The following is a 13,646-nucleotide window of genomic DNA, read 5'->3' as shown; positions in this document are numbered from 1 at the left end:
TTACTTTTGTACACTAGACGGTACACAGCACCAGCAATGCATAGTAGTTGCTGAAAAACCTTACGTAATTACTTTCAATTCTTTCGAGACGCTGCCAGGTCCAAAGACCGTCGTCTTGTATTTGTGAAGTGCTTTTACTTGAAAATTTTCAACAGTGCTCGTCACCGTCGCATCGATATCAGCCACGAGTTTCTCACAAGAAACCCAACGCGTTAATGCACGTTTCGCCGCATAACTATTCGACCAGTTATCGATTGTATTATAAAATATGTTTAATGTTTATTTTATTCGCACTTCGTTTTTTCGCTCTAGATATATACTCTCAGTACCATTTAAAGATGTCCAGACGAGTCAAAATAATATTTGGATGGTTTGTAACGTTATGTGAATAAAAACAAAGAACTCGACGAGTATGGAAAATATGCGAGCATAAAAAATTAAGATGGATCCTTTGTTAATTATCTCGCGAGATAGTCGTTTAGAATGCTAACCTTTTCGTCGAAGAGAACACCAGGAAACTGTTTCAATGGACGCCCCGTTGCTTTGTGCGAATTCGTAAGAACAAAGAGTATCGTTGGACATCGAAACAATCGTCGGATCATCTAATTGAATCGTAGACGTGGGAAAGCTGTGTGAGAAACTTAATTGGAGTGACGTTTGGACTGAAACAAAATTGGAGGACGTGATTATTGAACGAACGAAGTTAAAATCCAAGTAACGCAAGACAAGTAGAAATTTTTCGAGTCACGATCAAGGGATGTTTTAACAACTTTCTGTTTATTCTATCTATTCTCTCTCCGAGGAACTAAAGGAAACAAAAATTTATCTGACGTACCATATGGTATTCTTTTTAGAAACTTGTGACATTTATAGAGAAGATTCGTTTCGGTCAAAGAATTGAGGAGAAACATCGTTAGAAACATCTGAAAGTATCGAAACCGATTTTCCTTCGGCGCAGAAATGTCTGAAGTAGAAAAAACTTCTCGTTCTACTCTTGAGAAACTTTTACAGCTTCTCCAAGGAATACTTTTGTCGTTTGCTCTATTGCACGATGCCACCATGATATATTTTCTTGCCTTCTACGTGAGAATTGCTCGTAGAGTTTTAAAAGTTTATGAAGTACAATAATACCGAGAACTGTTCTCTCGAAATACAAAAATGGTTGTTCGTGGAAGATTGTTGAAGAATGATAAGAATACACTGCGTCCCATATAAAACTGCGCTAAAATTTCAATTTTTATACAAGTTCGTGATACAAGATACAACACGATAAAATCCGATTACGCGTATACAATACTAAACAGCTAAATTTATTAAAAATGGAGCAGATCCCTCAAGAAATTAATACTCTGTATATGACATTTCCAGGTCAGAATAAATATACAACGTATTGTAAAACCATGTCCGAAACTGTTCGAACGTAAATCAAATATTTCTAATTATCCTATCTGTTCTCAAAGCTCCTTCATAATTGGTACGTAACACTTGATACAATTCGCTTGTGGAATGGAATCGGTCTATCCTTGGGTGATCGATAGAAGGTGTCTGAACTGATAGGAGATGCATCAAACGAGAATACCGATTGCATGATGCTATGGGCATCCATTATTGGCACACGTGCCATTCCCGACACGACGCGGTCAGAGAACGAGACTGGTTTACGTAGTTGTATGTAGCAAGACTAATGTTACACCGGTCATCCCCCATTCCATTTACCGACGTATTTATCTCCAGCGAGCTGTTATATGCTCGTATATACCTGTTTCGATTAGAAGATATTTTCCTTATCTGTTATTTTATTCTATTATTCGATACATTAGTGTCTGTACGCATCTTCTTAATGTATTAACCAGGTCATTCACTAACCAGAAACTCCTATTAATAAATTAAAAAATAACATCTTACAATGTTCCGAAGAAGAAATGTGTTTCGATTTAATGCACAAAGCAAATTAATGACTGTCAGCGGGGAGGCAAACGAACGAATGTTGTAAGATGAGTTTGTATAATGTGTTCGACGTTAATTTGCAGAACTATGCGAGGAATGGGCTCTAGCGAATAGTCGCGAATGCGTAGAGGGCAGCGGTTCTGCTGGTACAACGCACGATGAATCTGAGGATGCATCGGAAGCCAGGTTCACCCTCAAATATTTAGGTAGTACCCTAGTCGAAACACCCTCGAGCGAAGAAGCTACGGCTGAAGCCATCAAAACCGTCATTACTATGGTAGGTACACTTTGATCCATGACTTTTATAATTGCACGTTAACAGGCTAAAGCGTTTTTATGTATTAGTTTGCATCGCGAGAAACATTTCCCCGAGCAAAATTGCTTTTTGCAGCTATTTCGAGCGCGATCAAAACGTTCTTGAAACGGGCGAAGAAGACGACATGTAAAATTACGCATAAATATCCCCGGTGTACAACCTCGGTAGCACCTAGCTCATTAATTTCTCGACGAAATAAATTACGACGTTAGATAAGATCGATAAACGTTCTCGACTTGGCAGCTAAAACTTGCCGTTAAACCTTATAGAGATCAACAACAAATTTACTTTCTAAACTTTTTTAATTTTAACTAGCGATAGTTTAAACTTCACCCTTGATGCGCTGCTTTTTCTGTATCATTTTAACAAAGTGATTGATTACAAGGGGCATTTTACTTGTATACGGCACCGATCTATCCATTGTTCTACGATGCAATTAAACGAAGTCAATACATTTAACAAGTTAATTAATTTGGTTTAACGCGAAAGTTAATAGCTTCGTTAATGACAAATTTTGTCCGTTTCCCTTGAATAATTCTGTCCGTTTTCAACGATGTTCCGCGTAAATGAGATTTTTCCGTTTTATTAAACGTCAAATTATTTATAACCCTATCCTCTATTTTATCGCTCTTCTGGGAGACATAGTTACCGTACAATATGTACAGACCAGCTGTCTTCAAATTTTTTAGAGGATTCAAGCCAGTTTAAATAATCTTTTGGGCAAGTTAATTCGATGATTTTACTCCGACGTTTATTCTGGCCGAGTTTCACGATTACATTACTGCAAAATGTCACGGCAAGTTTACCGTTGCTCGAGAAGATATTTCGTTTCTCGAAACGGAATTAGCCCTCTTTCTTCTCGTTTACTTTGAACCGTGTTTCTACAGCGAACTGATAAAGCCGTTCATTAAACAAATATATTTCTCCTGTGACGACAATTATAGTGTCCCAAGGCCCTTGGGCCGAAATGTTCATTCACCGATGAAACAAAATTCGCCTCCCTTCGTTTGTACCAACAATTTAGCTTCACGATGTATATCTACATATATTAGGTGGTCCGAAAGGTTTCTTTCGTTTTATAAGGAAATAATGGATGCACAACATTTTCCGTTTTATATTATTTTATCGAATTACGTATGACCCATTTTGTTCTATCAAAATAAAGATCACATCGTTCGACAGGTTTAGGTTTCATGTTTGTACAAAGATGCATGGTTGCAAAAGACGTGTATGTGAAAGAAAGACACTTTTTGGGCAACCTAATATATATATTAATTACTTTTTTAGAGTTAACATAAAGAGATTTTATGGTGAATGAAAGGTTCTTTTAATATTGTAGGCAAAAGCAAGCGGTAAGAAGCTGCAACGGGTCTCTTTAGCTGTGAGTTTAAAGGGTATTAGAATGACGGACCTTGCCACGGAAGAAGATCAGCTTCAAGTGTCTATATACAGGTACATATGAAACAAGACAGAACTCCATGAACGTATCCGAAGCATTTCCTGCTTTGCGAAACGCGTATACACACGTCAGTCACGATTGGAGAGCTGTAATCGGACGAAACCGGATTTGTTGGTTCTGGCTTGTTGTACATTTCCCTTTGCGTCAGCCAACGTAATATCCGATATTCAGGCTAAAATATATTCGAAATATCGCGCAATGGCGACAAGCAAACGTTACGTGATTCGATTCTGGAATATTATTCTCTTTGTCAATTTGAAACTATGATTTCCCCAATGGATCTTCCGATATCTGAATTCGTATCGAAATGAGAAACCGTATCGTTGTTTTTCCTCTATTTTTTAACCTTTTTGCTTGTTTTTGTGATTGTGTTTACATCGTCAAAATATTCTCTTCGGAAACAATCATATGGGAAAACAATTACAACCAACAATGCTATTTGTGTTTTCAGTTTTGAATATTTTAATAAACGAACGACTTTTTTTCGATACTTCTGTTTGAACAACACCATTAGAAATAGATTAAAGATAAGAAAGAAATTGAATATGATATTAATATCATTTCAATTACAGTGTTTTTTTACATGATTGTAATGCGTTTAAAAAGCATTCTGGTTGTAATATGAAATTATACGGTTCATAAAAAGCGAAGAAACGTGGTAACGACTTAGGCTATATATTTTCTTAATCACACGACATCCTTAAGTTTCACTGTAATACACCGAGGCTGTTAATGCCACTTTGATTAACTCTGGGTTCATATAAACGACTAGAATTTATACACGATTAACAGATAAAATTTAAAATTATGGAATATCGCTTCAATTCACACAAGATACTCTTAATATTTACTCGTGTTGATATTATGGTATAGTTTTATTTTACAAAAAGACACCTTTTATTTTAATGACTTTTAGTGACTTTTAAGAGAGTTTGTTATCTTTGAATGATCGCCAGGCTTTTGTTCTTTAATCTCGCGCAGTTTAAACAATAATTCGAAATGTCCTTCACGTGTGCTTTCAGAGCAACTTTTCTTTATAATTCCATTGTAATTCCTTTGGTACGTATTCCTTTGTTGCGTAGCGAAAATAATTGCATATTCCTGGTTCTCATACATTTTTACAGTTCGCGAATATTCGTGTTTCTCGTTTCATCAAGATATTCACGTTATAAAGGCCTCGATTGTAATTATAGCAATTATGATAACTGTATCATAATACTATTACTTAGTACTGTATAGTACTACTTAGTACTAGCAGTTGAAACAGTGTTATGCTCTGGCATTTGTGTAAATTTTAACGAAGAAAATGGTTGTAGTAAAACATGCCGAGGAATCATAGTTTCCTTTAAAGTGTTTGTTGTGTATATACGCATAAGCAATTCTTTTCAGAATTTCATATTGTTCGGCGGACGCCGCTCACGATCATGTGTTCGCATTTATCGCAACAAATTTGAACGAAACTATGGAGTGCCACGCGTTTCTCTGCCCCAAAAGAAAAATGGCGCAAACGGTAACGTTAACTGTGGCTCAGGCGTTTAACACGGCTTACGAAGCTTGGCAGCTGTCCCAAGCCGATCCTAGAATCCATCACGCTCAAGATAAAAGCCCCTCGTTAACTGATGATAGGAATGGTAGGTAAATTATTTATTCTTTATCGTAATGTTTTAACAATACCACGCTGCGTTGGATACATTAAAGCACAACATTCTGTGCATTTCTGCAATTTTTAATTTCCTGCAAATGTCGAAAATCCGTAGTCTGCACATTACAAACGATTTATATCGTATAGCTTTTTCTTTTACACAAAGCTTTCGCAACAAGATAACCGATAACAATCCTATAACTAAGAAATAATCAAATAATAAACCGAATGATGAAATTTGCTACACGAGGAAAGAAAGTCAGCTTCGATCTAGAAGCTTCTGATCTGTTGTAAAAGTCCGTGCATCGCGTCGGTGCGATGCAGTAATATCTATGTGGTTGTGCACTTAACTCTCCGAGAGTGCGGATATTGCGGAGAGCTTCGGAGAAGGTTACGAGTGCACCCTAGGAAATTGTCCGGTAATATTGAACCTTGTGCGCACCGAACTACAACGCCGTGGGAAGCTAGAACAATTACAACTCGCGTGTTTCCTTCATTCGCCCAAACATTGTCGAGCACGTTCTCCCCAAAGAGAATTAGCTATGATTATTCCTTCGATAACTATTTACGTATTAAGTTATGGAATTTTGGGATGGAAGTTATGGTATTAAGGACAGAATTTTATTTTAATTTGGAAACAAAGGTACCTGTACTCAAATAGATACCTATTGAAGAACGAACACTATTCAAATATCACGCATTCAAAGAGTTTCTAACTCGATGCCCATGATTTTTGCAGAATTTTACGCCCGAAATGATTGACTCCTTGTAGAATCACCAAACAGTATATTTCAATTACTTGTTCAAAAATTGACTAAAGGTATATTAAAATTCAATAGACGATCAATCGACGTATTTAGGTATTGGTTAGCACGAAATTTTTTAAATGTTACTGCTAGAAAACCAAGAGCGATGCTCATGAATTTAGAACATTTCTTATGTTACCTAATACATATTTTAGAAACCAGGTGGCCTTTCTCAGAATGTTTTGTTACAAATTCTATTAAAAGCTCGTTTCGTAACTTGTTTCTCTTTTGAAGATATTTAATTGCAATATCTAATAATTTTTTTAATCAATTCTATCATATCATAATAACAAAATAATGATACAGAATGTAGTCATTAGTTATCAACACATAATCCTTATTTGTATTTTCTTGTAATTAAATTATATCTTGTCAAAAATGAAGAAATGTCCAGGTATTTTCGAGTGGTAATGCAAGCGTAAGGATTAAAATGTAAATCAAAGCAAATAGTGTTCGGATTGAGCATTTTTTGTGAATGCGCAGGTATTGGTCTAGTGCTATGTCCTGTAATTAACGAAGCGTTTCTGGTTCAGGACTATGAAATGTCTCGGAGTTACCAATTAGCGATAAGCGAGAAATCAGTGTTTGTATGCGAAGATTCTACTTGCACATCACAAAGACTCGTGGATACTGGTGTACATGTGGGTCGATAATGAAAGTGTATCTAGGAGACCGTACCGTAGAGTTGCTGAAACAGGTTCTATTTCGCAATCTATGTAAACTGGATTTGATAAACCATTATTTATTGATTATTCCACGTGCGAAGCGTTCTGACAAGGAACGTTATTCAATTGACTGTTGACGTTATTCGATTACAAGACTCGTAAAAACATTTTGAAAAATGCTATTGGATTTAGGTATTAACTGTATTAAATATTCTTCGATTATTTTTCGTTTTTAGAAAACAACGAAAAGAAGAAAAACGAAGAAGAGGCAAAATCCGTAAACAAAGTTAACGAACAGAATAAAGACAATGCTCAGCGGCGTAATGCGAACGATACGCCGAAAAATCTTCTAATTGATTTGTCGAATGAGACTAAAGCAACCGGAAATTCATGGGTAGGCAGTTCATTTTAATGTGTTTCACGTACTGTCATTATTATGATTACATTTTTTTGTTATATAAAAATATTTCAATAAAAATACTTCGACGTACGAAGATATTGATGTTTCGATATTTTTAGGTTTGCTTCGAAGACGAAGATGGTAAGAAGATACAGAAAAAGAGTAACGCTATTAGCATTCCCATGACGACTTTGAGACATAGCACGACGTCTGCGTCGCACCACGTTATGCCGAAGCCAACGACAGGCTTCAAAATTCAAAATGCTTGGGGTGAATCGAGATCTGTAGACTTGATGTGTTCGTAGCAGGCGTAGCCTTCGGCCGATAGCTTCCGAGACGTGCCATTAATCACCGATCTCTGGAAGCATCTATCGAATAACGGCCAACCGAGGAAAATCAAGCAATAGACTAATTATTATCGTCGAACTCACGATATACCATTAAACATCAATGAATCGACTCGTTGGAAGAAATATTCTGCAGCAAATTTCGAGAAAAACAAGGTGCTGGTCGATCGATTCCAACGTAACGCTCGGCTGATTTCTAAACAAAATTTCCTGTTCTGTTGTGACAAGACTACCGAATACGCTTACCGATATTTTACAAATATCACGGAGTCGACGATTGAACGGTGATTTTTGTTGTGGTGATTTTTCCATACATTTTACGTCCTCGGAGAACTATCGATATCGAGCGGTGCTCGGGAAAACAAATAAATCGACAGAAAGTGGGTTTTGTTTCATCACCAAGAAATGGGAGCAATTTTTGGAACCTTTTTGTATGATGCCTGTATCCGTGCCAATTCTTTCACACATATCGTATACAATTTTATATTACTGTATCGTGCGCGTGCGTTTACAGCAAGTTTTACTATTTTAACACTATATGTATACCAAAACCATTTATTTCCGAACGATTTTGCGTAAAATCAAAGGATACTTAAGAGACGACATCAAATTGTCCGATCATCCACGACGAAACAAAACGAATTCCTGTAATTCTCATTAGATATAATGGAATTTTATTCGTTGTTAAATAGCTGGGCTATTTCTTAGTCGGGCGTTCTTAAATTTGTTTCTACGCGAAAAATATATTTAAAGCGTATGTTTACGATTAGGTAATAACAGAGAATATACTAATTATACTTTTGATATTATCTATTTGATTTTTTGATCTTATGTTGTAATTTCTAAGAAAGAAATATGTCTTGATATTAATTTTTGTCCGTTTTCCTTTTTTTTGTTAAAAGGAAAATTAGTAGAAATTAGTTTTATTTTTTTTTAAATACATATTGATAGATATTGTCAGCAAGACGATTTTAGTCAAGTTTATGAAATAAGAGTAATTTGACATTAAAAACATGCATTGGTACGTATACTGTGAAAGCATGTATCTATTTAACACGTTCATCATCAAAATTCGTAGATAATTTATGCGCAATTTGCATTGAGTGTAAAGTATGTCGCTTGAAGGCTTACTCGCGATCTCTGAACTACACGTCTATCTACGATAACATATTTGTGATTAATCGCGAATATAATTAAGCGGTCAAGGAGTTGCTTTCAAGAGTTTCAAATCAGACTTTGAGTTGTTGCAAGTTACAATCGTTATCGTATCGTTATTATTATATTAAAAGCTTTTTAAAAGAACTCTATTCCTTTTATCGCAAGAATATAATATACACCGCATTGACTTCTTTTTACGATATTTGAGCAATTTTATATTTATGTTACATGAAAAATCATATTCATCCCCGAAGAACGATAGCATTTATGACGTACGATGTTACATTATAGGTATACGAAGGTTTGTTGTCTGATAGTTGAACGTAGTCGGCTATTTTCGTAGGAAATTCGATAGATGTATAGCGCAAAATGATATTATACAATCATCGCTGTTCGTAACATTCACACTTATTTGTGAATCGATGTTAAAATTGCCGGCCGATTTGTAGCTAAACTTTAACGTTCAAACCTTGTCGAGCTTCGTGTTCGAAAACAAGTTAGGAAGCGATACGTATTTGTTGTTGGATTGTTTCGTTGATTTGTTAAACAAACTATAGGAGTAATTGATATTTTGTTGGTGAAAATTGCCAATAATTTTGTATGGTCATAATACGATCGGCGGGGTGCGTTTTTGCAGTTGTGCCACGGTTGTGCAACGTCGCTTAATATCACTAAGTGTTTGAATATAATTACACGTTAAATACACTCATACATATCCAGTCGTACGTTATCATTGAATAATTCTGGCCTATCCTATTTCCTCGCTCTTGATCTTAATGACTGAATATCTACTTTAAACATTGCGTGTGTTCTTGTAGATTTTGCAGAAACGCATTAGCTATTTACAGTATAGCTTTTATTGATTTTATGTTTCATAAGAATGTTTCTCTGCCTCCGTAAACACATTAAAGATGGCGATAGATATCAGCTGCAAAAATACAATATTCTAACGTAGATATGAGAATAGTATCTTTTTTAATCAAATGGAAGTCAGTGTACTGTTACGTTTAATCTAAAATAATTCGAATAAAGTTCTGTCATTAAGTAGCTGTACTACGTACCGAAAGATTACACGATAAGGTAGTTTGCTATCTTACTGTCACACTAGATGGAGACGCTTACACAAAGTGAATTCCTTTTCCAAAATTGATTATATTAAATTATATTAAACGAACTGATTACAAATACTATTATCAAGGGCTCTAGCATAACTGAACTAATATCATTAGCAAAATTTTGCAAATTACCGGTGCTAATCAATTCTTTTGTAGAACTGTAACAAGTTTGGCAATAAAGCAAATAAAGTCGCGTTGGTTAATTTTACAAATTGCAAGCCAGCTGATTGTGCTATTCGGGGTAAATAATTTTAGAGCAAAAATTGGAGTAGGTTAAGTTGAGTAATTACGTATAGATATAATCTGGTGACACATGAATATGTATATTGGTGGGCTATTCAGAAGGTAGCAAACACTGACTACCTATACGAAGCACAGGAGAGGACGTTAATGCAGAAATGTTTCGAGGTTACTCTATAGAGAGGAAGTAAACGAGCGCGTTTCAGACGAAGAAGAAGAGAGGAAGCGTAGAAAGCAAAGCCGGGAGGACGAAAGAGGAACGTGCGCGTTGTGCGAATAGAAAGGGCTGCCTCGTCGACCAAAAGACGAAATAGACTACTCTTCAATGTAACTACCTAGGCGCTGTTCGGTTCTATAGGTGTGTCCCAAATACGAAACTGCTTTCGGCCAAGTTTTTCCAAATCTAAACTTAATTCTTTTTCAACATATTTAATTACGGAAACAACGAAATACCCATTTATACAATAAAATCTCAATTATTAGAATACCGATTAACGGAATTAAACAATCAAACTTTAACAAAGGTCTATATCTGTATACTTGAAGAATTTTTTGAAAAATATTATTCTTGAAAGATTTGAAAAGGGACCTTGAGCGTTGAAACTTTAATAAGAGTCTATATATATAATTGAGAAATATATTTAATTAAATAAAATAAAATGCAATGATCATTTGAAATACTTTTATAGGATTTTCTAAATGAAGCACGCAAAGCAGAAGCTCTGTTCGTAAGTATCGATCGAGGCTCAAATAAAATAGTCTGACTGTGCAAATTTAATCACGGTACAGATAATATGATGGTTAAGAAAATAAAAATACTATGTTCAAAGAGTTCAGTATCAATAGAAGCGTGGAACGATTCAAGGACTGACCGGCTACTGAATTCGAAAGACTTCCTTTAATAGATTTCCTCTCGTAATACTTAAACTGCTTCCGAACGGTTGAAAAGTTATAATACTCGATGGTATTTCGATAAAAGTTGGATAAGCTATGAAAGAAACGAAGATCGAAATCATCAATTTAAACATTAAAAACGATTTATTCTTTCATTCCTCCTATTTGTTTCATCTTTTCAAATTTCTAACCAAACAAAATTGTCGACAATTTACAAATACGATACATCGATTTCTATCAAGATAATGCGCAATGCAATTTCCAAGTATAATCTGTCGTTTAAAGCAAAAATAATGTTTGCATAATTACGTTCCCGCTTTTTAGTCTAAAACGACAAAACGATCGGTCTATTAAAATGTAGTACGGAAAATGGTGGACAGATGTCGCGTCAGGTGCGTGTAAGAGTAACAGTCAATATGGCGTCTTTGAACAGTAATAAACCGCGTTCTCGTTTTTGACATGAAAAGTTACTAGCATCACCGCATGTAGGCGCTGTCGAACGTGTATCTGTCTCCGTGAGAGCTTTTCCTCAAGGATGTTCGCGGTAAAGAGCTTCGAAACCGGAGACTTGCGTCTTCCTCTATTGTCCAAGTTTCCCGCAGGATGGTCCAGCTGCAACGGCAGTGACTGGTCAACAAACAGTGACATTCTTCTCTTCTACGTGTCATCTCGCCGTTTATCCCGCAAGGACAGTGTCTGTTTTACCGTGCGATCGTGCTTCTGAGAAGGAGTGGAGAGAGCGTGCTCCTGCAAACTGTCCGTGTATAGTGCGAGTTCCTCGTCCTCTTTGACGATGTTTTTTGCCAGGAGATATCGATACAATCACATGGTTGACTGTCGTTGTTTACTTGATTATAATTCACCGAAATACTAATAACCAATCAGTTGACAAAATGCGTGCGATAACGTTGGAATTCACTGCTGAATCTGATACTCGTGGGCCTAGAATCTGACGTGGATTAAGGAAGCTGTACTCGGTCGTGCAAGTAGAAAAATCCCAGGAATCCCGTAGCCACTGCAAGCATCGAACGATCGTAAGTACTTTGCAGTCGTAAAAACAAAAGACTCGCGAAACTGTCAAGCGGCTTCGATCGCGTCCTTCGCTATTTTTTTCCACTCATTCGCTCACGTGACAGCTGACGGCGAAAGGGCTGTCACGATGCCACCGAAATGACAACGTTTCTTCGACACTTTGTAGATTTCTCGAAACTGTTCACTATTTACGTTATATATTATCACACTGTAAAATGCAACTTCTTTGCTCGACTTTGATATATGATTTAAATCTCCATCATCGATATGTAAATGGGTGTTTCCAGAGGTTACATCTGCACGCGAAATCGTTCCGCTCGCCGATATCGAACAAATGTTTACGAATCGTGGTACAGAAATGCGAAAAGCAAGGTATAATTGGCGTTTATTTGTTGCATATGTATGGCTCGTTCTTTCTATGTATAATATGTGATTTCAGTGAGTCGGAAATTCGTTATTATGGGGCTGTAATTATATCTTTTACAGCTTTTTGCCCCATAATGGAATTAACATTTTTCGAGAGATTTGCATAATCTTCAGGATACGAATCGGAATAAATTTCTGCTACGTGAAACAGGTTAAGAAAATGGCCGTGAAAACATTTCAAAGATTTGGAAATGTCGTAAGATAACGATATCTGCAACACATACTCCTGAGACATTAAATAAGGCAAGCCAATGAGCGGAATCGTTTGTTAGACAAATAACGCATCCTTTATTCTTTATCGGCGCAGTCTCTTCAATGCGATCATTGTTGCCACGTCGTTATTGTATTCTTTCATCCATAGAGTACCGGAATCGTTTAACTGGAATTATTTCAGTGCGAGATGTTTTCGTTTATTGCAATCGAGGTTTAATTAAACTGCCGCGTAAGATACATTTTGCCTGTATTGATAAATTTGAAAGAAGAATCGCCATTCGACTATTAGATTTAACGAATGACGACGCGACAATCAAACGAATTTATAGCTATCCCAAAAATATTTGGGCATGATAGTAACAAAATTTAAATATCGGCACATACTTAACACAGGCAACGGATCAAAAATATGGTAAGTCACATTCTCCATTTTTTATACAAGGACCATTTTAAAATTCAATACATTGCCGTAGTACATAATCGACAGTATATGTCAATATGCAAAGACTGAAATTCAGGGGAATCCGTGCAAATCCACTCTCAACAACACATTAGGTTAAAACAATGGGGACCGTGCGTGCGATGACCTAAATGCGCGATAGTCCGCTTTTAATCTGCCGAGATGGAATGTACGCATCTATAAATGTCAGCTTGTCACGACTGACAGTAGGTCACCAATTTTTTAGTTGGTCTTTTCCCCTTACTCTTTACATTTGATCTACGTGATCGATTAGTTAGATTAGACATCCTCCACCATCCCACTACGAGAAAAGCGCAAATCAATCACGCGTATCTATGTGTTTCTCTACGTTTCTTACGTGGTTTCTCGCGTAACTTTTTTTTATTGTACTGGGTCAAGCAAAGAATACAGCGTCTTGTGCACTGACCTGACTAAAACGCGACAACAGGAACGACCTTGCACAACCAGTTGTTTGACGTTTCGAAGCATAAAAGAAAACCACATAAAGGACACTTATCTTTGCTAA

General features: G+C 36.3%; 2 protein-coding genes across 3 annotated transcripts in view; both read left to right on the top strand.

Moving 5' to 3' along the window:
* LOC117164106 (uncharacterized) overlaps positions 1-9,459 on the top strand; it is a 33,690-nt gene extending 24,231 nt beyond the window's left edge. For both annotated transcript variants that reach the window (XM_033346926.2, XM_033346925.2), the window contains exons 2-6: positions 2,031-2,224; positions 3,603-3,715; positions 5,112-5,353; positions 7,072-7,229; positions 7,355-9,459. In XM_033346926.2, the coding sequence (XP_033202817.1) occupies positions 2,031-2,224; positions 3,603-3,715; positions 5,112-5,353; positions 7,072-7,229; positions 7,355-7,540 (893 nt within the window). In that variant the 3' untranslated portion in view covers positions 7,541-9,459. The remainder of the gene's footprint in view (positions 1-2,030; positions 2,225-3,602; positions 3,716-5,111; positions 5,354-7,071; positions 7,230-7,354) is intronic.
* Positions 9,460-11,469: 2,010 nt separating this feature from the next.
* The window catches only part of LOC117164171 (beta-1,4-N-acetylgalactosaminyltransferase bre-4), a 38,800-nt gene continuing 36,623 nt past the window's right edge, over positions 11,470-13,646 (top strand). Inside the window, exon 1 of the mRNA XM_033347065.2 lies at positions 11,470-12,023. The gene's annotated coding sequence lies outside the window, so the exon portion shown is untranslated. The remainder of the gene's footprint in view (positions 12,024-13,646) is intronic.

The sequence above is a fragment of the Bombus vancouverensis genome, chromosome 3, assembly GCF_051014615.1.
Source record: "Bombus vancouverensis nearcticus chromosome 3, iyBomVanc1_principal, whole genome shotgun sequence".
Lineage (NCBI taxonomy): Eukaryota > Metazoa > Arthropoda > Insecta > Hymenoptera > Apidae > Bombus > Bombus vancouverensis.
This window is presented reverse-complemented; position numbering and strand designations above follow the sequence as displayed.